General features: G+C 38.1%; 2 protein-coding genes and 1 long non-coding RNA gene across 3 annotated transcripts; 2 read left to right on the plus strand and 1 right to left on the minus strand.

Moving 5' to 3' along the window:
* Window positions 1-829: 829 nt before the first annotated feature.
* On the plus strand, window positions 830-8,196 carry ppp1r7 (protein phosphatase 1, regulatory (inhibitor) subunit 7). Its single transcript, XM_062428450.1, has 10 exons — window positions 830-871; window positions 1,603-1,698; window positions 1,960-2,015; window positions 2,475-2,540; window positions 2,749-2,879; window positions 3,178-3,340; window positions 3,517-3,633; window positions 3,738-3,842; window positions 3,980-4,066; window positions 5,808-8,196. The coding sequence occupies exons 1-10, from the start codon at window positions 832-834 to the stop codon at window positions 5,982-5,984; spliced, it is 1,038 nt and encodes a 345-aa protein (XP_062284434.1). The 5' UTR covers window positions 830-831; the 3' UTR covers window positions 5,985-8,196.
* A 728-nt stretch (window positions 8,197-8,924) lies between these two features.
* On the plus strand, window positions 8,925-17,800 carry ubxn7 (UBX domain protein 7). Its single transcript, XM_062428452.1, has 11 exons — window positions 8,925-9,020; window positions 11,599-11,752; window positions 13,060-13,124; window positions 13,218-13,283; window positions 13,916-14,028; window positions 14,489-14,635; window positions 15,128-15,218; window positions 15,520-15,650; window positions 16,162-16,666; window positions 17,423-17,502; window positions 17,639-17,800. The coding sequence occupies exons 1-11, from the start codon at window positions 8,951-8,953 to the stop codon at window positions 17,798-17,800; spliced, it is 1,584 nt and encodes a 527-aa protein (XP_062284436.1). The 5' UTR covers window positions 8,925-8,950.
* Window positions 16,557-24,838, minus strand: LOC133990229 (uncharacterized). The gene is made up of 3 exons (XR_009926955.1): window positions 24,594-24,838; window positions 24,443-24,496; window positions 16,557-16,690 (listed from the first exon to the last, which is right to left on the minus strand). It is a non-coding gene; the product is annotated as an uncharacterized LOC133990229 (long non-coding RNA).
* Between the last annotated feature and the right edge of the window lie 788 nt (window positions 24,839-25,626).

Here is a 25,626-nt window from a genome sequence, read left to right on the forward strand (position 1 = left end):
ACTGTGAATACAGGCTTACATACCACAATTGTCAGAAAGATACACAAGGACACCAAGCCAAGTAAAGATAATTCAACATAAACATATCACTATAATGTGTGTTTTATATATGTAATATAGAAATAGCAAGTGGACAACAACTTATAATGTCTATATGAAACCATTTCTGTAAATCGGATACAAATAATGCAACAGTGAATGTTTTTAAAAAGTGACAAGTTACTTTATACACATATAGTGGGTAGTTATGGACCGCATGTGCCCTGCTAAAATATACAGCAATGAATAACATGTGGTTCAGATTTTTTATTTTCCAGTCGCAGGAGGGAAAACAGGCCCTGGTGAGGGTCCTTAATGATGGAAGTTGTTAGTGTACAGTATTCAAAGGTGTTACTCAAACCGAATACTGTATTTAAGTTTCAAGTTTTCAAGTTTATTTTATTTATATAGCTCTTTAAACAGCAAACATACTTTGCACCAAAATGTTTCACAAGGGCAGGGTATGCACATACAACTATAAAAAGGATCAACATTAAAATTAATCTAAGCACAAACTTAAAAAGCCAAAGAAATCAGATAACAAATTAAACAGATTAACACAATTAAAATCCAGAGAATAAAAGTGAGTCTTGAGATGTATTTAAGTACAGTGCTTGAGTACATGTACTTTCTTATTTCACTTATAAATAAAATATATATAAATGCACATTGTAATGTAAATGAAGCTTGTTTGTTTCCAGTTGCTGTGACGTCAGCGCCCTCTGGCGTTCGGCTGCGGCTCGTGTCTCCCTCTGATTGGCTGAGCGGTTGTCAGGAGTGTTTACAGGAAACATGGCGGCCCAGTCTGTTGGAGATCTTCAAGAGATGGAAGGTGAGTACATTTGTAAAGGTTTAGCCTTGGTAAAGGTTGTATTAGCCGGGTGAAGCCGCATTCATCCAGACAAAACGTGTCTATTTTTATATGAGCACAGCCAGCGACTCGTTCTCCTTGTTACTAAGCAGACGTTCATGCTAGGCTTTGTAGCTAACAGGCTAACAACAAGCCCCCCCCACGTTAGCAGACGATGTTCAGCTCACGGTGCCTTGCTTATCGGCACCTGACTTCAGTTTGTCTACTTGTGATGTGTAGTCTAGCGTTAATTGTCTGATTTTATTTTTGTTTTGGTTTCACGAGGCTTGTCCGCTTACATAACATGTTTCCAATTTTAGCTGGTAAACCTGTCTACTGTGGTCCAGTCAGCTACCGCAGCTAGGGAACATGGTTAGCAGTGTCACAGTGTGCAAGTTAGCCTGTGTTTGTGAATGCAAGTCACACGCAAACTGTCTTTAGTTCATAGCAATACAACTGACAGATTTAGTTCAGAGGTAGGAGTAATGCCGAACCGGGACACCTCTGAGATCACTAATAGCATTGGTTTGTACCCCGGTGACAGCGAGAGGCTGGATTCTTCACGAGTCCTTAGTGAGCGAGGAGGTGGAGATGGGCCTGGTCTTTGCATCATATTACATGTGCATCAGCAAAATGTGTAACTCACTGACATTCAGATCACAGCCCTGCATCTAAATGTTAAAATTAAACTCCTCTGTGTCTGCTGACTGTAGTGGACCGGAGGGGTGAGTCTGAGGAGTCTGGTGATGATGAGACCAGGAGGAAGAGTATCAATGGCGACGTGGATTCCAGTCAGCCTGCCACCACAGGTACATCAGCACATCCGCAGCCGAGACACACACAAGAGCTTACATGTTGTTCGTGATGCTTTAACTGTGATGTCTCTTGAACATGAGCGATCATAAGTATGAAACGCAGCAGTTAGTCTGTCTAAAGGACCACATTATATAACTGTCAGTGGTAAATGCTTTACAACAAGCCTTTTTGTGTTTATATCATGTTTGTGGATATTTTACTTTGGTGTCAACTGCTGTATTTGTTTGTATGATTTGTTCTTGTGTTCATTCAAGATAAAGAAGAGTCTCCTGTTGACATGGACACCATAACCTTGGACCCAGAGGAAGAGGTGAAATTTTATTATTTTGTAGAAGAACTGAAACAATTTACTAATTAATTGATCTAAAGAACAATGTGCAACAGTTTTTTAAATTGACATAATAATTTAAGCCATTTTTCAAGCAAAATTTGCAAACATTCTCTAGAGATCATCTAAAAAATGACAAGATTTGCTGCTCTTCTCTGAATAATTGTAAACTGAATATCTTCAAGTTTTGGACTTTTGATTAGACAAAACAAGCAATTTAAGGACATCTTCTTCTGGGAAATTGTGACAGGCTGGACTGTGTATGAAATGCCTAATGGCCAAGGCGACCGAGTGCTACCTTCAAACAATGATGAAACTTCATCAGTCAGGGACTGACTTTACAGGCATTTATAGGCTGGCCCCACTGTTGCGGTCCAGCCAACACTGACCACCGTAAGTTATAGACAGCATGTCACCCTAAACTGTCTGTTGTCTTTCTAGGATGTTGATCTTGTTCATTGTCGAATCGGAAAGATTGAAGGACTGGAGGTGCTACAGAAGGCTAAAGTAAGTAACCGGTTAACCTCAGGAATTACCATGCCAGTCAATTTACTGTCCCTGACATTAGAAGCACCAGATGTAACTGCATATTGCTGGAAGATGTGCGGAGAACCTCTTTCTTCTAAGAAGAATCTAGTCCTTCGGTAACATACAGCAAGTGGTATATCAGTTAATATCAATTAATTGCTTTCTTTTCATCCCTCTTTTTATACAGACACTCTCCTTACGACAGAATCTCATCAAAAAGATAGAAAACCTTGACAGCTTGGGCGCACTGCGGGAACTAGATCTCTATGACAATCAGATCCGCAAACTGGAGAACCTGCAGCACCTCAAAGAGTTGGAGTAAGTCAGAAGAAAACTGTATATGTTTTGTTTGAACATAATTATTTTGTATGGCATTGTTCATTGAGTTTCTATTAACAGAGGGAATAATTTGTCTGAATGTCTAAAAGACTATATTCACTCCACATATTCCATACAGACGGGATTCCTTATTTCAGTCAAGTGGTTTATAATTACATACAGTTCTAGACACCAGCATCACTTGTATTTCTCATATGGCATTATAGAGATTTTTAAGAAATGTTTTTTTTTAAATACAATTAACCCTAATGAGCTAATTTGTTTGACTGAACCACAGGCAGCTCGATGTGTCCTTCAACCTTTTAAGGAAAGTGGAGGGTTTAGATCAACTGACTCAGCTGAAGAAACTGTTCTTGCTTCACAACAAAATTAGCAACATTGCCAACCTGGAACAACTCACAGTCTTGGAGATGCTGGAGCTGGGCTCCAATCGCATCCGGGTATGACACAAAGGGTCTCTTGGGCAGTGGGAAATGTTGTTAAAACTTAACTAATCTACATTACACATAAAAGACAAAATAATGATGTAAAGTAAGACATTATAGGGCATTAGTGGAATATTTATGAAATCTTTTTGATGTTTATTTGTGTCTCTTTCATTTTGTTGTGTTCATAGGTCATTGAGAACCTGGATACACTCGCATCTTTGCAGAGTTTATTCCTCGGCACCAATAAAATAACTATGCTTCAGAACCTGGAGGGTTTACATAATCTGACTGTTTTAAGCATTCAGGTAATCTCACACACTTTTTCAACACTGGTTGGATTGGTAATCAATGAAAAAGAGCCGTCTGTGTTTAGACATTTCTAAATAATTTTCTATGCATTTACTTTCAGAGTAACCGGATCACAAAAATTGAGGGTCTGCAGAACGTTGTGAACCTGAGAGAGCTCTATCTGAGTCACAACGGCATTGAGGTCATTGAGGGCTTAGAAAACAATGTGAGTTATAGAAATTCAGCAGCTCATTTCTGAAAGCACTGAATGCCCAACTGTCCCTCATGTATTTTGTTAACTGTGAGAACATGTTACAATAATGTTTGTTCTGTACATTCAAAAGCTGTTGTTTTTCCCTTCAGAAAAAGCTGACCACCCTGGACATCGCAGCCAACCGAGTAAAGAAAATTGAAAACATCAGCCATCTGACAGAGTTGCAGGAGTTCTGGGTATGGACAACTGTTTAAGTTTAACAAGAATGTTGCACTTTTGTATTATGTTTTCTATTATGTAATGTTGTTACAGAGCACATAGAGCTTTACTAATAGATACAAACATTTTTCACAGCAGAATTTTTGACACAGCAAAAAAAGCACAGGTGTAAGTAATATCTTTAACAATGTGTCAGTACACCAAGCCAATGAGCCAGCAGGCACAATAGCAATGGCCTGAAAAAATGGAAATTAATTGCACTTGTGCTGCTCATCCTGCCATGACGTGAAATGCAACTAATACTTTAAAAGAAATGTATACGGTATATCTTATTTGAAACAGACTGAAACAACCTGACTAAAACTAAATGACTAGTTTATTTTCTTAGTTTATTTGTACAGGTTTTCATAAATAATTTCAGGTGACAGCTGATAGCACATCAGCATAGTTTTGGTACAACAACCTAGAGAGACAGATCATCGTTGACAGATAGAAAAGAAAATGGGAAACCAAAAACAGATCAAATGTAAATTGAAATTAGTTACTTCTGTGTAATTTCTTTGCATTGTTAAGTTGATTTAAAACATTCTACCACAACTTATTTATGGTATGAATTGGTGGTATGTTAATGCTATGTTAAAATCTTTGGTTGCAATTAGGGCCGGGACTCGATTTAAAAAAAAAAAAAAAAAAAAAAAATCTAATTAATTAGAGGCTTTATAATTAATTAATCAAAATTAATCGCATTTTAACCGCATATAAATATTTGACCTGAGAACAGTGAAAAGTAATTTTTTTCACATGGATTTTTAGTATACCATTGAATAATGACTGAATACATAAGCTTAAGCAACACAAATATTGTTTATTTTTGTTCAAGTCCAACAGACCAGTGCAATTTTTGCTATTAAGTGTAGCAATAGCATATTTAGAAATATAGTACATTTCAGAAATTAGCTAGTTACCACACTAGCGTCCACGCTAGCTGCTATATGTTTTGCATTGAGGTGATACTTGAGGCTCGATGTGCTGCGGTGATATGCGAATTCCTTGTTGCATAGCTTGCACACAACCATGCTCTTATCGACACTTCCATCCGTTCGTTTTTTGTAACACAATTTCCCATCCACGGGGCCAACCAAAGCGGTCTCATCAGCTACTTTCATGTTCACTGTGGTTTGTTGTTGTCTGAACTACGCTAGTTGGTGCTCCAGTATAATCGGTCCACCAGAACAACTGTACACATTGTTTACTCAATAAAGTTTGGGGGGGGGGGGCAGCCATGTTGGAAACGGACACAGAGGAACTCTCATGCACTAACATGCACCCGCAGTCTGACTAGCTATTAAGACAAACAACATAGGCTTGGATTACAACACATACAGATGAAGTGTGACTTTATTCTCTGCTCAGGTCGCCATTACTTCACTATATCTTAGTTAAGTAATATCTTTAAATACACTTAAATAGCAAATAGTTGATTGCTGACATCCAGTGGGGCTGAATGTTGTTTACTGCAACTTTAACCACTCATTAATGATGCCATTTTAATGTTAAATATTTATTAATTTATTAATTTGCAAAGTCATTTTAATCCTTCTTTTTATTGACTGACGAAATGTCAACCCTATCTAACCCTAACCCTACCCGTAAATGTTTTCCCATGTCCTCCATATATTGCAAGAGTTCTTAAAGTTTGTGAACTTAAACTACCTACGTTGTCTTACTTGTTGTGTGATCTCTCACTCTATCCCCCAGATGAACGATAATCAGATAGATAACTGGTCAGATCTTGATGAATTGAAGAATGCCAAGTCTCTGGAGACTGTCTACCTTGAAAGAAACCCACTACAGAAGGATCCACAGTATCGGCGAAAGATCATGCTGGCACTGCCCACTGTACGCCAAATCGACGCCACCTTCATCCGCTTCTAAACTGCAGTATAGATACAGTTCACCTGCCAACTTCACAGTGCCCCCCCGCCACCCTGCCTGTCCAACCTACAAATACAGACTTCATTTCGGAACATATTGACCTCACCGAATCATATAATCACTCCATATTCACAAATATACATTCCAACATTAAACCCACCCTCGACTCACTCAACATACATGTATGCATGTATGCACTCACTCACCTTGATCTATGCTATTGTGTGGAAGCTTATTTATTTATTAAGCTGGATATGGACTGTGAAAATGATATCAGTAACTACTCACATTTTTCCTCTGAACTTTTTTCCTTTATCGTTTTGCATGTTGGGTACAGTGTGGAGACATCTATCTGTCATACAGTGCCCATCAGGAAAATAAGAAACTTTTTTTTTTTGACGATGAACAGTCATCATATGAGAGGAAAGGGTGAGCTGTGATGAGTTTATTCCTTTGGTTAGGGACTAATCTCACAAGGTACACAATGGGCAGTATGCATGTGAATAAAATTAAGAACAATTAAAACTCAACTTTAAAGGGAAAGTATTTAATAATATCTCATTAACGAACTCAAATCCTCAGAATACTATCCTCTAATTTGGTTTAATATGCTTTAAAACTGTCCCGAACCAGTTACCAAACTTTACATTTGCTGAAACATCCTGAATGAAGACACAACCTTTGACACCATGCAGGTTTAAATCAATTCAGTGGCACTTTTTAAGGAAGACATATCCTTTACAGCAAAAACTGATGAATGCTTTTAATAAACTGGTATTACTGATTAAGGGCACATTTTGATGTCCAGCAGCCTCGTCTATTCCTCCTCCTCCTCTTCCAGACATTTTACAGCTCATAGTTTCATTTACAAGTTAACAAGAGTGACCTCTGCAGTAAAATAAAGCTCATCAGAATGTAAAATCAGTCAATGTGTCCATAAAGATGGTTTTGTAATCTGTGGTACATAACACCCCCCCCCCCCCCCCCCCCCCCTTTTTTTTTTTTTTTTTTTTTTTTTACCTTGAATACATCACTAATTCCAGCCTTGGTTTTCTTTTTACTTAATTTGTTCATCATTTTATTTAAACAGAAAAAAAGTTGTAGGCTTTTTTTTGTGTGAATTAACTCAATAATAGGACTGGTCTTACATAGGTGTTGTTAAGTAATGTAAGATAGATAGCTTATGCTTGTGCTGTTTGCACAGTCAATTTTAAGCACATTTTGAGATTTAAAAATGTCGTGTATAGACAGCAGTGACACATTATGACACGTTCATTTTTCTTATTTGGCCTAAAAATAAGTATTGATGTGTATTTATAGACTGTGTTTGCCATCCAATTTCTTATATCTACCACTAAGATGACACCTTTGAACACAAACGGAGTGACCTATTCTTGTGGACTTCTGTATATAATGCTTGAGTGCACTCAATTTACTCCCTGTTACAATCATTTATATGAAACCAATCTCCCACCTCAGGGTTCAAAGGTCACTTGTGTATAAACTACAAGCATGCTATTTCAGTGCATTGCTGGGTGTAGAAGTTGCTTAACTAAGTGCTTTCTGTGCAATATATACTGACCATTATCATCCAATACCTGTCATCTGGATTTATATTGAACCTTCAAATTTGTTAAATTGGCCTATTCATATTTAATCTACCTTTGTAGACAAGAAAAAAAACAGCATAACAAAAATGTTTTGTATTTTAGTACAAGTTTCTTTAGCTGACAATTTGCTTTTTTTCATAGGAGTATAAAACTGGTTTTAAATCAAATTGTTGACGGTTACTGGTCTTGGCAGTAACTCAAATGCAGCCCATATTAGAATATTAGCAAAACCGAAGGACTTTCTGAATTATTGACATGATTGTGATGTTATTTTATACTCTGCTGTAACTTAAGTTACCTTTAAATTGGCCAGTTGGATTGGACGTGTCACTTTGTGTATTTTTAAATATAGTTTGATGATGTAGAAAGTCCGTGCCATCATCACCATCCCTATGTAAAGTGAAATCAATCATTTTTTTCTTGTTTTGTTTATGCCAGGCAGCACTACACATATGTGTGAGATAACCTATTTAAGATAAATTGACCTTCAACAATTATTCTAATTGCTAGCTAATTGTTGTAAGGTTTGTTCAGGTTTTGGACTTGGTTGAAGCTGTTTTGAAACTGAATGTATTATGCAAATAACAATAAAATTACACTACTGCTAAGTTTATGTGTGCAATTTATATTATACAATAAGATCATTTGAAAACCAAATATTCAACATGTCTTGATGTTGATTTCCTATAAGAATGAAGCATAGACTTTTTTTCTTTAAAAAAAAATTATTTCAACAACTTTATTCGGTTCTTATCAAGTCATACAAAACCATGAAGAATTCACAATAAAAACATAAAATGATGATACATAAATATAGAAACTAAAGCTGAAGTTTTCAGGGCATTGCAGATGTCTCAGTGACTATCTTTTTGTTAATGTAGTGTAATGTCTCTGTGGTGTGGTGGTGTATGCTCGGTTTTATTTGAGTTATGGATACAAAAGAATTAGACTATTTTCATTGGACAGGTATTTTTCATCAATATTGTAAACAATTCTTAGACAGACAGACAGACAGACAGACAGACAGATAGATAGATAGATAAATAGATAGATAGATAGATAGATAGATAGATAGATAGATAGATAGATAGATAGATAGATAGATAGATAGATAGATAGATAGATAGATAGATATGTTCGTGTTCCCTCAATGCTATTAAAAGATTGCACTGGTGTTACTATTAATGTGCTCACAGAGTGTATGTTTCTTTACTAACTGCTTTGTGAAGTGAACTACATAACCCACAATCCTCAGAAACGCCTGGTGACGCAAGGGGCTCGCGCCGCGACAGGCAGGGGGGAAAAGGGACGGCGTTGCGCATGCGCCACATTTATGTTGTTGTTTGTGGCGGTAAGATGGCGGCGCTCGGAGACACCTCAGCTCCGGGGGTGAACGGGTTAATACAACAATTCACAGCAATAACAGGTAAAAAATGACATTTTATTTAGCGTTTGATCTCCTGAGTAGTTTGGGATTATCACACAGGAACAGTTCCGTTGCCTAGCCAACCACGAAATCAGTGCGCAGACGAGCAAACGGACGTTAAGTGTAGCTGTGGCCCCTGCGCTGTCAGAGCCGAGCAGAGGAGGAAAAGCACAGCCAGTTATTTGCTAAACTCAACAGAAAGACTCACAAAAGGGCGCGCAGAAACCACCAGTTTTAAACATTATTTGGCACAGCAACTTTAAGTCTGATCAGATTAGCTCTCTGGTGCTCTTTACATGCGCTGTCTCGGTAGCGTAGAGCTGCTTTTTAAGGGTTTTTCTTGGTGCCTGTTGTTCGATAATGTGTTATGGACGTCGGCTGTCCAACGCTTCCCTTCTTCACCATCAGCCGGGGTAAGTGCTCACTGTGTGTTCACTGTCATCTCCAGCCTCACCGTGGCGTTAAAGCACCGTTTTGGTGAGCACACTGTTATGTCGCCGAGCACACTTTAAACATGTTCTCAATATAGTGCGTGTTTTTTTAAGCTTCGACACGATTTTTAAAAAGTGTAAGTTTGAAGTTATTTTAGCTCCCGGAGAAGAAGGAAGACATTGAGGGGGGCTGCTGCCACACTGGGAAAGTGAAACGGACATGCACAGTACATACGGAAATATCATTGTAGTCAAACGGTGCTGTACACTTTTTTAAAAAAGACTCGAAGTTCATCATAAGATCGGGCGTTTTGATGAAACGATGTAACGATTCATAACATCAGTATACTCAAGGAATATTTGGGTGTTTTTGCATGTTTTAGTCTATATACACAACAAATCATGCAACCTATACTTTGCATGAGTGCCCACTGTTTCTCAAAGGATACCACAGCCTTTTAAACTGCTTGCTCTCATTCGTGTTAGTGCAGGGATGGAGCCAATATGCAAAGACTTGCTGGGGATGTGGTGATCCATGGTAGAGGTTTCTGGCACAACTTCACTTATTTCCAAGGAGCATGGAAAAGGAAAAACGTGTGAAGAAAGTCAAAGCTCCAGCAGTACTCCTAGTATAGGAGAACTTTATTAACAAACCAACACGTTTCGTCTTGTGCCCATTATCAGGGTCATCCATCATAGTGACCAGCACTTCTAATGATTGATAAAGTTACTTTACATAATTGGAAAGTTTAACTCTGCATTGACACACAGTAATGACGAGATTTTAATCATAATGCTATATAAGTATGTTTTAATTGTGTGCAGGATAATTGTGACAACATGATAAAAATGAATGGAAATGCATGAGGCAAAGAATCAAACAAAACATTTGAAGTATAGGTGCACAATTCTTAAAATCTGCCTTATAATATCAACACCGAAAGAGGTTTTCCTCTCTGTAATCATTCCTCCTGTTAATACTGGTTGTTAAAAGATCCCCTTCAAATGTGCTTTCGGTGTAAGTGATGGAGGCCAAAATTCCCTTGTGTCTATGCAGTCATTTTGTGCAAAAATGCATTTGAAAGTTTATCTGAAGCTTTTATGAGGCTTCAGCAGTCCGAGTTAGTCTTATCAAGTGGATATCTGCCACATTTACATTGTCTTTTTAGCATCTAATTCCCTCTTTATTTTTCACCGTTGAGCTGCGGTGGCAGTAAAGTTACAAAAAGAGGGACTTTGCCACTAAAAACACATTAACGTTTTGACGGCCGAAGCTTCATATTAGCTACAGAGTACAGATAAACTTTTCATTCAACATTTTTGCGCAGAAGGAGGACTGTGTATTTTGTCCCCCATCACTTACATTGTACGTACACTATGAAGGGATCTTCTAATGGTCAGTATGAACAGGAGTATTAATTAAAGCAATAGAAACATATTTCTATGTTCAACCTGACGAAAGAAAAATTGTGAACCTGTCCCTTAACGTATTCTTTGAAGATATGTCTGATAGTAATGTATAAATGGTTTGTAGTAAGCAGGTTACAACATCAGTATATTTTGTATGATCGGTTGTTACAGATACCTAATATCATCACCCATATGAATATATATATAGAGATCTTACAATATTTTATTTTCATATGATTTTGCATCAGTGGGATTAATCACGATCACTCTTCTAGAAAGTCGACTTTCACACACAATATATTGATATTTCAGTATGAAATGACACATATCACAGTAGAAGATAGTAACAGTTAATGGACTGCATTTGTGTAGCTCCTTTTAGTCACCTGACCACTCAAAATGCTTTAACACTACGAACCACCGTCACGCACATATTCACACACTGATGGCACAGCGTTTCGGGAGCAATTTGGTGTTCAGGAAACTTTTACATGTGGACTGGATTAGCTAGAAATTGAACGTTGATCTCCTTATTATTGGATGACTCTGAGCCACAGGAGATCCCCAAAGATTTCATCCATATTGTCCATAAAATCAGTCATATAGTGTGATAAATTTAATCTGAAGCTATATGTATGCATGACAATAAACACCAATTGTCATGCATACATTTAGCTGTGCATTAAGGCTTTATCTGGAAATGTTTCTTAAGATGTGTTTGTCCAACTCTCTGCTAGGGGCCACAGAAAGTGTTGGAAAACATATGTTGGAAGCATGCAGCAACAACCTGGAGATGGCAGTCACCATGTTTCTGGACGGAGGCGCGATCGCAGAGGAGCCCAGCACCAGCTCCAGTTCGACAGCTTCGAGCAGCAGAGCTCCCCCCACAGAGTAAGCTGTTATTTCTCTACACAAACTCATAACTCACTCAACTAGAACAAAGTCTTTGAACTTTTTTCAACATGTTGTCTCATCTTAAAGGTGAAGTCCACAGTGCTCCTAAATTTCTTTCAAGTTTTCCTCCAAACTTGTTCTTGTTTTCTAACAGTGAGCCAGACGGAAACTTTGGGATTCAGTGTGCTGTTATGATTTGGGTCGCTAATAGGTGCTATAATAAAATAAGGGAGTGTAGTTTAATTCTCTGTCATCAATAGTCGTTAATAGGCCTGTCACGATAACTACATTATCGACCTATCGAACATATATGGACATGACCTCGAGGACTTTTGCTCATCTCATAGCGCCCTTTTAGCTTACAGGTGTGTTTTCTTTACATAATAATGTCACCAACATGACACCAGAATGAAAGCATTACTTATGTGTGGTTTATCTACTCGAGGCAAATAATCTGTCTGCCTGTTTCAGTAAGTTGTTTCCAGAAGGTTTCAAACTTTGATGAATCCAGTTTTCACTAACCACCGCTAAGGAAAAACCCAGTACATGGATGCACCTTAGGTTACATGTAACAGGAGATTTACTGCTTGTTTTTAATATTATTTAGCAAACTGTGATAACAAAACGTCATTATACTCTGAGGGGACATCACTAAGTTGTTTCATGCTGTTTCTGAGAGACTCTGCATCCACTCGAACCTGTAAAAAGTTGTAAACCGTAGTGAGCGAATGTCATGTGTTGATCCTTTTCAACAACAGTTTGCTTAATGAGTTGGGATCCAAACCCTCAATCCCTGATCCCCATAGGAATCACCACTAAATACTACCATCTTCTGACCCAGAAGAGCATAACAGGGCAACATACAAAGTACAACTGATATTACTAATAAATTAGTTTTTGTGTTAATATGATATGTGTAAGTTAAGCTAAGTATTTCACTCATAAAATCCTTTTTTTTGAGAGCATCTCACTCGTCCTGACAAATAAAAATGGTTCCTGACATTTCTAGAAACCCCAAATTCACCCAAAACTCTTCTCTCCCACCTGTGATCATATATGCTGGAGGTGTGGGTCTATGCATGTAGGCTGCAGGTATGGTGTAAGTGAATAGGGTGAAGCTGGGGGTCCTGCCACCTCCCATATAGCTCAGTTTGGTATTTGAACAGGTGTTACCATGTTAACTGCACTTGTGGGAATAAAATGACAAGATCAAAAGTAATTATCGTGACAGGCCTGTTCCTGGGTTTACTGTAGATCATTTTGTCTCCTAGAATAACATTTTATATGTTTTTTTTATGTCTCAGTGAAGTACGAGCACCTATTCCCCAGAAGCAGGACATACTGGTTGAACCAGAACCACTTTTTGGAGGTATTACATTGCTTCTTTTCTTACTCTAACTAAGCTGCTGTCATTACTGGAGGTTTTTTCATCTTCTGTGATTTTTGTCTGTTACACATTCAGTGCCAAAGCGAAGAAGACCTGCTCGATCTATATTTGATGGATTCAGGGACTTCCAAACAGAAACAAGTAAGTAGGTTTATGTTAAAGTCTGTAGTTACAGCTTAATGCAGCATAAGTACAACCGACAAGTGCACCAGCTGTCTCTAAGTAAATTTACATTCATTTACTGTAAGTAAACAGTTTACTCATATCAGAGATCAACCTTGCATGCACTGCCGTAATCAGATTTCTGCCTTAGCTCTGACCTTTTTCCTGAAGAATGGCTTTCTTATTTTACCTTCAGTTGTCAAATGTTCAGCTGTTTAAAATGAATTTATTCAGACTTCTGGAGGCTATTTAGCGTTTCTGTTTTTGCCGTACTTCAGAATTATTTTAAATTCATGAACGCATCATTCTGTGTAATCATCTCACCATTCATCCATGCACTCTGCTGTTACTTTGCCCATCTGCACTCTTGTGCTGTGCATATAAGAAGACAGACACACAGGGCAGAGAAATTTCAGTTTCCTGGGGAACCAGGTTTCTCCAATCCCTCACCCCAATTACAGGAATCAGATCCTAGTTTAAATGACTTGCTGGAAAAAGCCGACTAACCCACTTACTCAAGCGTATGTAAATGCATGATCTCTAACAAGCTTTATGTTACTGTGTCTTTACTTCCTACAATGACCAAGGATTTGTTTTTTCTCTTTTTATAGTCCGCCAAGAACAGGAGCTGCGTAACGGTGGCACGGTGGACAAGAAACTGAGCACCCTGGCAGACCTTTTCCGTCCTCCCATTGAGCTCATGCACAAAGGCAGCTTTGAGACGGTGAGGAGTCACTCAGTGGACGCTTTACACCACGCATCTTTATTCAGTTTGTGTGGGTACTGAACTTTCAGTGAAATTTCAGATGATGACTGTAGATCACAGATGGGCAGCTGGGTGTGCCATGAATGGAAGGGCAGCAGTATCCAAGTTGTCATTTTTGCCAAAATGAAACATTTCCCCTAGTGGATTGAATGTGCATTGACACTACTGTTGAAATCAGATGGTGAAAACCTGCAGACTGTTTGTCCACCATCACGTGATTATGTGACACTGATGTAGATAGTTATAAGTGTTCTCCGTAAGGGGACACCTTTTATTCAGTGAATTTGTCTCCCATCCATCTGTTGTTGTGCTTTGGGTCTTAAATGTAGACTTGCCAATTTAATGATGCACTAATTGGCTAAATCCAGCTTGACATCCTGTCTTTATTGATTTTACATTTCCTCTTTTGTGCTTAAAGGCAAAAGACTGTGGCCAACTGGAGAACAAGTGGTTAATGATCAACATTCAAAACGTTCAGGACTTTGCCTGCCAGTGCCTGAACAGAGACGTGTGGAGTAACGACGCAGTGAAAACCATCATCAGAGAACACTTCATATTCTGGCAGGTATGCAGCCTCAGAGCGCGGGGTCGTATGTGATCTCTGATGGTTTCAAGTGTCTGTAAAACCTTGAATTGAGTTCTTTTCAAGGGTCCAGTTCCTCAAATGTTTTTGGGATTAAACTGATTTGAGAAGTCCAAGTTTAACCATTCATGTCAGACACTTTGTTTGTGCAAGATAGAAACACTTGGACTGTAAAGCAATAGAAACAATACACAAAACTGTACAAATTAGTGCATCATACAGAAGATTGTGTATCCGAAAGAACCTCCCGTCCAACCCAGTCTACTAGCTGAAGTGGAAAACTCGGCTCAATAACGAAGAGAAGATGCAAACATTATTTTTTTCCCTAATAAATTATTTTTTCAGTGCCATTTCTACTGCACTCTGAAATCCCCCTTTTGGCCTGATTTTTCAAAGCTAACATTCAAACGCACATCACTCTCTCAATGTGTTTCTCTACATCTGCATTTTATTGTGCCATTTATTTCATTACAGGTATATCATGACAGTGAAGAGGGTCAAAGATACATCCAGTTCTATAAACTGAACAAGTTTCCCTATATTTCCATCCTCGATCCTCGTACAGGTGAGTGATCATGTGAACTGAGGTAGTATTAGAAGACAACATGACGCTCCTGCATAACATTTAGAAGAGAATGGGGCTGAGAAGTAATTCAAAAGCAATAACACATCCTTGAATAACAGAGTGTGAGAGAGCAACAGATCCTTGTATTATTAAAAGTGATGATATCAATACAATACAATACAATACAATACATTCATGTCATGTTATTTATAGTGACTATTTCCTGCTTTTGGTGTCTTAAAAACGTCCATAAAATTGATTTTGTCCTTGACCAGTGCTGTTCATGACACGTTCACTCTAGGTCAGAAAATGGTGGAGTGGAACCAGCTGGATGTGGCATCGTTCTTGGAGCAGGCGACCGGCTTCCTGGCAGAGCACGGGCAGCTTGACGGACCGTCCTGTCACGCACCCCCCGCTAAACGAGCTCGCTCTGTGGGTCTCTCATCTATGTGTCAGCTTTTATCCCCCTTTTTTCTGCTCTTTCTCAGAGATTCTGTTGGAATTTCCTCTGTCACAACTATTTAACAGTTGTAGATCTGCGCAGTGTATGGATATCTTCTCATGATGTAAAACTAGATATGATCAGCTCTGTTATGGTCGTAACCACTTCGTGGTCTTGTCCTGGTCCTATAAGCTGCATTACATGTGAAAGATAACATTTCTTTTACTTTATTAGACTGTACTAGATGGGGAGAAATAATCAGGGAGTTATTCTACCTGATTAGGCATCAAGCCCACTACTTATGATCGGATGTTTTATCCATGGCACCATTTTCATCCCCAAAAGATTATCACATTATCAATAGTATTGATTGACTTGATGGCAAGTTGGAATTTGTCAGTATCAGTCAGTTTCGACCAGTCTATTATGTTCCCCTCCTTGGTTTTTTTCCCATCTCTTTGATTTGTTTTCAACAGTTACATTCTCTGTTTTCTATTCTAGGAGAGTTTGATTGATGCCAGTGAAGACAGTCAGCTGGAGGCAGCAATCCGAGCCTCCCTACAGGAAACACACTACGAGTCTTCAAATGTCCCTGAAGCCCCAGATTCCCCGCGATCAGATGACGACTCCGATGCAGAGCCTTTCTCCGACAGCGAGGGTCCCATCTCTGTGGATGGCTCGGACAGCGAAATGCCAGAAACACAGGAAGAGAAAAGTTCAACCAGCAAACACACCCCAGCCCCACCTGCCACATCGGCTCAGCAGCGTCTTCACCCGGATAATTCATCTTCTTGCCACAGAAAGTCTCCGTACAAAGAAAACAACCACTGTCACAAGAAAGAGGAGAGCAAAAAGAATCACCTGGAGCCTTCGGCTGGCGGTCCTCGCCATCCTCCGCCTGACACAGAATCTGCAGGGAACTCCTGTACAACAGCAGCTGAAAACGCGGGGCCTTCGAAAATCAGCACCTCCAAAACTCGTGACGTAGACTGCCCTGATGACAATGGTACGGCAACGTGTAATCCAAAACCTGACATAATTATAATGAGGGTATTACTGTGTTTGAGTGTGATTGCCTTCATCCTGCAGACAGGCATGTTTCAAAATGTTTAACCACCCTTTATGAGTCTTAGGGTTTCAGTACACTTCAAGCCCCTCCCAATATTGGAATGGGGGGGGGGGGGGGGGGGGGGGGGGGGCGCTGTGTCTGTCATTTTCTGTAACTTTCAGGAAACTGACAATCCAGTATTTTACACAGTTAGGTCAGAAAGTTAGCAGGTTTTTCTATTGAGAAAATTCTGACACTTTCTATGCATACAACCAAGTGCAAAACTATAAATGCCTTCCAGGAGAAACACTGAAAATTTGCACCATTAATCCCATATTTAAACAATTATCACGTCTTCCCCCTTTCTATGACAGCGGACTTGTCATACCACCTTCAAGTGTGGCCTTCTGATGTTGTCGGACAACATGTCGAGCGAACTAGTTCCTTTCCTGAAGGTGTCCGTCCATCAGTTAGCCTCTTTTGCTTTGAAGTCAGCAGTGCTTGGTTAGCGCTGCAGCTTCATATTTTTGGAACATGCTTGCTGGATCTCAAGTTTATCTCTCCACTGAGAATCCCATTGTTGAAGCACAGCCTCCATCTCCAATTCAGTCATTTATTCATGTGTTGCACACGACTCCGAGCTTTATCAAAATGTAACACTGGACAACTGCATAAATTTAAAGGTGATTTTGCTGCTGTTGTTTTTTTACACAGGTCCCAAAGCCAGATTGATGCTTCGTTACCCAGATGGACAGAGAGAACAAATTTCTTTGTCATCTAAAGCAAAACTTTTGGTAAGAACAACCATTTTTCCTGCGTTTTAACTCAGTTTGAAGTACAGACTTTCTCTTATTGCCCAGACTGAATATTGTAGTATAAAAGCCGACTGCCCCATAAAATGTGTCACTAATATTTATCTCTCCCTTCAAGGCGCTGGTAAGACACGTCCAGTCCAAGGGTTACCCTAACGAACGCTTCGAACTCGTCACCAACTTTCCCAGAAGGAAGCTCGCCCACTTGGACTATGACATCACGCTGCAGGAGGCGGGGCTTTGTCCACAGGAGACTGTATTTGTGCAGGAGAGGAACTAGCCTTCCCAGACACACTCACTTTTGCTTGTCTGTATCTCTCTGGTAGACCTCATCCTTTCACCAATGATCTGCGAAGATGTTACCGGCCTTTATCACATAACCCTCTGTTCTCCTGGAATTAGGGCCCCTGTTTTGTTTTGTTTTGTTTTTTTATAGTTTTTTTGCCAAGACAACTGTTAGTGGATGGACTATTTTCCCCGCCATTTCACTATTCTGAATACTGACGTCTCTACTGACAGCCTAATCCTTTTGTAGTGCTCTACATTTGGCCAGTAAGGTGTTACGGACGACAGCACTCTTGATTTTTTTTATGTGATATATTGTGTTCTGATGCGGGTCTCATGGTCTGGTCATTGAGGCACATCAGGATAGAATACATATAACATAGCTCATATTCAAATAAAAAAAAACCCAAAAAAACAAATTACAGATCACTATTTGATGACGAGGCACCAGGAACTTGTAAAAACAGACTTTTACCTCCCAGAAAGGTAAAATTAAATGTCAGAGTTTATTTTCTAGATCTTCTTGTTATCTTCTGTACCTGGGAACAGGTAAAAGGAGGTTCATTCTTGTTTATTTTGACCCAAATTTGGTCTGACATGGTCACTGTTTGAACAATTGTAATTATTTGGAAGGCAGGGGTACTAAGAGGAAAGGTTCACACATTACAAGTCAAGTAAATGAGTCAGATATGTGTGACACGTATCTAAAAGAATTGGGTCGATCTGCACATTTTTACTCAAGTTTCTATTGGTTAACTAGAGACTAGTAGATTTGTTTTTGGATTTCAACTTTTGATACAGAAGGGAATGAATGAAGGGTGGTACATCTCATCAGTCGGACCTACACTGTACAGAGATGTCTTAGAGAGACTGATATTTAGCTGTAGTCATTGTTTCCTTTCTTTTTTTATATGCTGCCAAGAAAATATGCTGATGTTGAAATATAACCACCAAAACCAAGGGATTTTTTGCTGGTCTTTTGTTACATGTGCATATGAACTGGTTGTAGATCACAGCCATGATGTGATCAGACAAAGGTCATAGGTCAAAACCCAAACCTACAACAAAATATATATAAAAAATCTCATAGAAAGAGAAATGCAGCAACTCTGCAGAATCAACTGCAACAACTTATAATGCAAATGTTTTGTGTGTTGTTAGTGACAACAAAGTTTTTAAAGAAAATATGAATCTACATTTTAATGAAGGTTTGTTTTGGTAAGCATCTTGCTATACTACTGTTGCTGAGTTTATTTTTTGACACATTATCTGAAAATATTGACCTTTTTATGCTAATACAACTGAGTTATAGTTTATGATTTTAATGTTTTCAGATAACAGTTGCAGTAACAGACGAAGTAAGCCATGGAGCCATGACGTCTAAAATACAAAGTTATAGTTAAAGCTTTTTAATAGGCTGCAGCAAATCCCACTTTGACATAAAGATGGTCTTCATCAGTAAGCAACTGTTTACTATATTTCGCCACATTTCGTGCAGTTCTTCATATGGACAGTTGGTGGCGGTAATGTACCTTAAAGACTAAAAACACCAATAAATGAGTAGAGCTTAGTAATATAATTAATGCAGGTTTCAAAATACTTAAATTAGATTTGCAAATGTTTTTAAGAGGTTGGAGTTGCCTTCATTTTGTTTCATAGACTCTGGATTTATGTGTTTTTGTGAAAAATATCCAGTATTTATTCATCAAGATAACCTCACAGTGCACCTTTAAGTTGGTGCAGCTGGTCCTGCTGAGAGGCTGCTTTTCCCTTCCCATGAGATTTTTCTGTATTTAAAAGTTTCCTCTCCAGGAACCCTTCAGACCTGGAAGAGCTGTGCTGCCACATCACTTTACTAATATTAGAATAAGCTATGAGCTCAAATGTCAGCTTGGATCACATGCTGTTCAAATAGTTTGTAGATTACAGAATTCACAGGTAATTTAAAGGATTTATTCAAATGTTGGGATTTGCATATGTCGCATTTTTATGTTTTTAATTTTGTCCTAAAGTCAAAATGTGTTCATTGTGAGTAAGGGAATCACAGTGGCACTGAATATAAATAGTGTCTTGAATCTTGAGTCACCTGTGACCAGTTCTTATGGGTAATTGTGGACAATTTGATCTCATTTCTCTCTCAGTAGTAGTCTACTCTTCAGAATATTTCTCTTAAATATACAATGAGCACAAAATGAAGAAGTGATTGGTGCTGTTATAGAAAGTCACTTTTCAGTCTCTTTTGTCACATTATATCACTGAGACATTTCTGTAGATCAGATTTAGTCACAAGTCTGCACATAATTAGTCAGCGTGTTCATAAAATTTGAATTGATTTTTTTTATGCTCTCCTTCAGATTGAGGCCCCAACTGATAATAGTTACAGTGCCTTTACGGGGCAACGGTCAGAGTTGAAAGAAAAGGGACTTGCAGCTGCACAAACAGATGAGGACACTGACTCTGTTTCACTCCCCCCAGCTGTATGGATACTACAGTACGTGAGGAGGCATTCCTTCACCACATGTTATTGTGTAATGGATACAAATTAAACGAGGGGAAAGGTGCTTAAGTACTGAAACCATTCCCCTTCATAGCTTCGATCACGTACCTCAGATACAGAAACAGATAGTTTTGGAAAAGATAGTCGGAGATGTACTGCAAGCATTTGCATGAGAGCACCGTGCTGTTGTTTACGATCACTGGCCAAAATGTCATCTCACCATCAACAAACTCTGCTTTCTTAAGGTTAGTTTACAAGTGAAACAAGTTTTGTTGATTTTTATACCTTTTAGGTGCATCAAACACATTAAAAATCCTGCTGGCAAAATGGTAACAGCCCTTTTTTTAAAAAGCTGAGCTTATGGAGACAAAATGTTTTTTCTCCTAACAGAAATAACCTGCAGTCGTTTCTCACTAAAGCCTAAATTTATTTTTTCGTGTTGAAAGGTTAATGAGGTAACTGGAACAGCGGCCCTCCAGACTGGGCTTGTTTGAGGGGTTGACTGTTGTGTAACAAGGATGTTGACCCCTTTCATCACTGGAGCTTTCAGCTAGTTCTCAGAATGAAGTCAATGGATGTTAATGTGTGATCAATGAGCCATGGTGGCTGAGTTAAAGAGGCACTTCATCGATTTTTCTTTCTTTTCAAAAGTTTGAAAAGAATATATAAATTTATTTTGGGATTCAGGCCTAAAAACAGAAAGCCTGTGTTACATGTGTGTGTAGGGTTATAGGGTTTGAAAGAAGTGGGCAGGAAATTTCAAATGAAAGAGTTGCATTATGGGAAATGTAGGAACTAGCAACAGGAACTATAAGGCAGGTTATTTTTCCTCTGCTGCCTCAATTTTTAAAATCATCACTGGAGTACCTGTTAATATGACAGAAGTCAGTTTAGAGAAGCAGGTTTGTGGATAGATGATTTGATTCACTAGACTGTACTCAAATCCAAGAGACCAAGCATTATATCCTCATTTCTGACCCATGTTGGATGAGTTTATTGAGGGGATACAACTGATATGTTCCTCAGTCTCAACTGAGAACCCCCCCACACCCCTCCATTTCAGGCTTTAACCTGAATAGGTGTGGCAATAACTCAACATTGCTTTCACTGTCAGTAATATGATAACGCCACATTTCCAGCAACTCAGAACAACAGTGTCTGTGTTTCCCGATCAAGGAGCCAGGTGTGCCTGTCTGTTTTCAAAAGGCCCGATCAGGAGTGCTATCACCGTGACGATACGCTTCACTGTTATATTTTTCTTTTACCTCCTAATCTGGGCGGGAGTTTGTGTGTAACGTCTGACCCTGCTATGCCTAGTTACATGTTTCAGGAGAATAATCATTGATGATAAGCTTATCTGCTCTGATTCAGCACAGTCAGGAGGCCTTGTTGACTATAATCACTGTCAGACATGCAGTCCGTCACAAGAGTCTCAAGTATTTTAGGAAACTGGATTACAGTCATAATCCAGTTAAAGAATATTTGCTAATATTGATTAGTGTCATTTAATATTCACAATCCCGAACATGAACATATAGCCAGGTAATGTTACCTTCCTTTTTTTAAGATGTAAAAACAGGAAAATTATATATAAATTCACCCAGGTACTGTAAGAATGAAAAACACCCATAAAAACAACAACTCAGATGTGGAGCGATTAAGAAAATAAATAATGTATCTGATAAATGTCAACTTGTGCAACTAGCACAGGAAAATAGTGTTATTGGCTTGCTGGCTGTGTTATCAGGACAGGATTGACAAAGGTAAAGTAATCTGTGAGGGTTCAAGAAACTGGCACAAGGATAAAGATTCAGACTCAACAGAGGATGAGCGTCAAAAACAGTCTATTTGGTCAAAGATCAATAATATAGTCGTTACAAGAGGGCAGTCAGATAATCAGATAAAATACAAATAAAAACAGGCAAAACACAGGTGGTCAAAATCTGGGCTGGAAATTTAAGGTGACAGCAGATGATGGGTTATAGTGGGAAACACAATGAAGACCACTGGTGGACAGGTGAGGAATGACAGGCACTATAAAAACTAAAATGAACACGAGAAATTCAGTCTAAAGCAGATTAATTAGATGAAACAATGGCAGTGAACTTCATCTTTTTACATCTTATTCTGTCAGAATATAAACAGCATATTACAGATTATAGTCACAAAATATAATTCAGCATCTACTGGAGGTAAAACTGTTCTTTTGCACCACAGTCACTCTTTTTAAGATCTCTAATCATGATATTTTATCCAGTAATGTGTCACTAAAACTCCTAAAGTGATACAAAAGTTAATTTACACACAGAGTAATGGGTTAATGGACTACGGTTTGTGGACTGATCAACATTCAACTATCCAAACATGTTGCATAATGTGTCGATTCCTCTTTAACTTCACATTTTGGTGTTGCTGATCAAGGCTGCTGTGATACACTGTTAATATTCACTGTCTTATTAGATATTTCCCTGTGTAGATTTACTCCAACTACACTGCTTTTTTTCATAAATCATATTTACTGTATTAAATACAAACCAGAATACAACACCTATACTTTGTTCACACAGGGTTTCCCTTTTAAAAAGTGCCATCTATTATGAAACGTGTGTTAATTTATAAGAAATTTAAACATTTTAATAAATATTTTATTACTCAGAAAAAAGGAAGGAAGCTGTGAAAGGCAAAACAATAAAGTCAGAATTTAACATCTTCAATATATGCATGAATCCATCCATCTATTTTCCTAATAGTTTATCCTCTAGAAGGTGGTGGTGGGGGGGGGGGGGGGGGGGGGAATCAGATCTCAGCTCACATTGCATGAATACACCCCAACAAAAACACATATTGAGTACTACATACTGTTCAATGTCCAGTGGTGGAAGAAATATTAAGATTCTGATCTTAAGTAAAAGTAGAATTACTGCAATATTAAACTCTCAAAATGTTAAGTAAAAGTACAGAAGTATTACCAGCCAGTTGTACCTAAAGTATCAAAAGTAAAAGCACTCATTATGCAGACTGGTTTCTTTTAGTGTTCTATTATTATAGTGTATTATATAGTTTGTTTTTTACATGTTAGATCATTTTAATGCTATAGTTTATCATTGTGGAGACAATTTTAGATACGTTGGGTAGATTAATCATACTAGTACTGCATCATATTATAAGTGCATCTTCTTCTTTTTTTTATTACAATAATAATAATACACTGTTGCACCCACTAATGCAGCTTAAAGTTCAAAACACATTTTTAAAAAGAAAAGAGCAGACAATTAAACCAACAGTTAGAATATTAAAATACATTATTTTATGTGAAATCTTAATCTGAGAATCAATTTTAAGTGTCAAATAATGTAATGTAATAAAAAGTACATATGTAGTAGATCAGAGGTATAACGTTGCATAAAACAGACGTACAAGTACTTCCAATGTGCACTTAAGTACAGTATTTGCACTTTGTTACATTCCACAACTGTTCTTTAAAGTGTCTATAAAGCATTTTATTTCTATATTAATGCTGTAGGTCATTTGATACTCCTGCTACTCCCTATTTTTCCCTCAAAACACTTTACCTCAACATCAGAATAACCAGTGAAGTACTCGCTTCTGCAACTTTCATCACATTTAGAAACAAGAACATTTTAAATCTGGAGGTTAGTGCTGAACTGACTATCCCTTTCCTTACAGATAAAAAAAATAAAAAGTCAACTAACTCTAAATGCAAAAGATTTGGGAAGTTTTTAAAGCTTTGAGGTCACTTGGCTCATTTTTCTAGTTTTGTGGTTCATTGATGGGAAAGTCCTTTAGTGCAACTATTGACTTTGTAAAGAGAGCAAATCCAACCGGATTCAATAGTAATGCATCTATGTGCATCTCCTGCTGCACCTGAATCTCATTTTCTGTTTAATTTTATTTATTTTTAACCTTAAATCCCAATGATTTAAAGAAAAAGTCTATTTTATTGTCTGCACAAGAGGGTGCATACAATAAAAAACACATAAATAAAGAAATAACAGTAATTGAAAACAGTGTATATTATAAGAGAATATTGTAAGAGAGATGGGCAAAGGGAGGAAATGAGGTGATACACATTAATCTGTACTGTCTTACTGTCTGGCCTCGCTATCATTTACTACTTACAGACACTTTGGCTTTGGAAACAGGATGATGCTGTCCTCTGATTTCCAGACGCTGCTGTGTGGAATAAAAAGATATTATCAGTTAATTTAATACACTTCAACTTGAATTGTAATGGAAACCTTGGCTCTTATTTACAGGAATATCAAATTACCTTCTCAAAAAATTCCTTTTCTATAAATGTACAGTAATGAATCAGGACATGATGGTTAATAGGAAGTGCCAGTGTCCTCACTATGAAAAATGAAATCCACCCATTCGTATCACATTTTGGATTTTCCAAAGTTGCACCACTGGGGCCGTTTCAAGAAACACGGGGTCTATTGTGAAATGCATTGGGTGATATTTCAATATTAGGCAAATGAGAACAAAGAATGAAGAGTTATTGGTTCAATTTACAAATCAACATGAACCTTCGCTCTTGTGTTGGGTAATATTGACTCTGTAAACACGACGATGTGGGTCACACTGCACTTTGATAAATACAGATTTTCATAAACTTGTGCCCTTTATACTGGAGTGAAATTACCTCAGAGAGCAAATGTGACACATATAATCTGTCACAGGGTCGTTCACCTTTCTGATGGAGGTGGTTAAATAATTACTACTGTGTAATTACAACTAGTGTAATTACTACACTTCAAAGCAGCAGTCCCCCCAAAACTCAATGTTACACTGTCTCGCTGTCAAATTATGTAACTTTTTGCAGAATATCAAGCAGCATTTTGCAAAAAACAGAATTTAATGCTGGTGGGAGCGTCAGATTACAGGATTAATACAATTGCAATGCTTTTAAGACAGAGAATACACTTTAAAACACTTTCTTGTGCAGGTCAAACTTGTTGCCCATTATATTGTTCTCTAAGACCAAAAAGATACAGTAATGCAGTGCTTCTCAAAGTGGGGTGTGAGGACCCCCAGCAAAAAGGGAAATCATTACTTTTCATTATAATTCCATATGTAAGTAACACAATGACAGATTGTATGACTATTTTGGTCATGGGTTTATACACGTTCTGTAATAAAACACCTAAAAGCAGAAATCGGTTTGGGGTCTGTGGTCTAATTTGTGTTTTGTTTAGGGGTTCTTGACATTAACTAATGAACACTTCAGTCAATCAATCAATCCATTGCATTTTTGATAATTGTCAATTGTTTGGCAATTACCTAAACAATAAAGAACACAA

Source organism: Scomber scombrus, chromosome 11, assembly GCF_963691925.1.
Source record: "Scomber scombrus chromosome 11, fScoSco1.1, whole genome shotgun sequence".
In the NCBI taxonomy this organism is placed as follows: domain Eukaryota; kingdom Metazoa; phylum Chordata; class Actinopteri; order Scombriformes; family Scombridae; genus Scomber; species Scomber scombrus.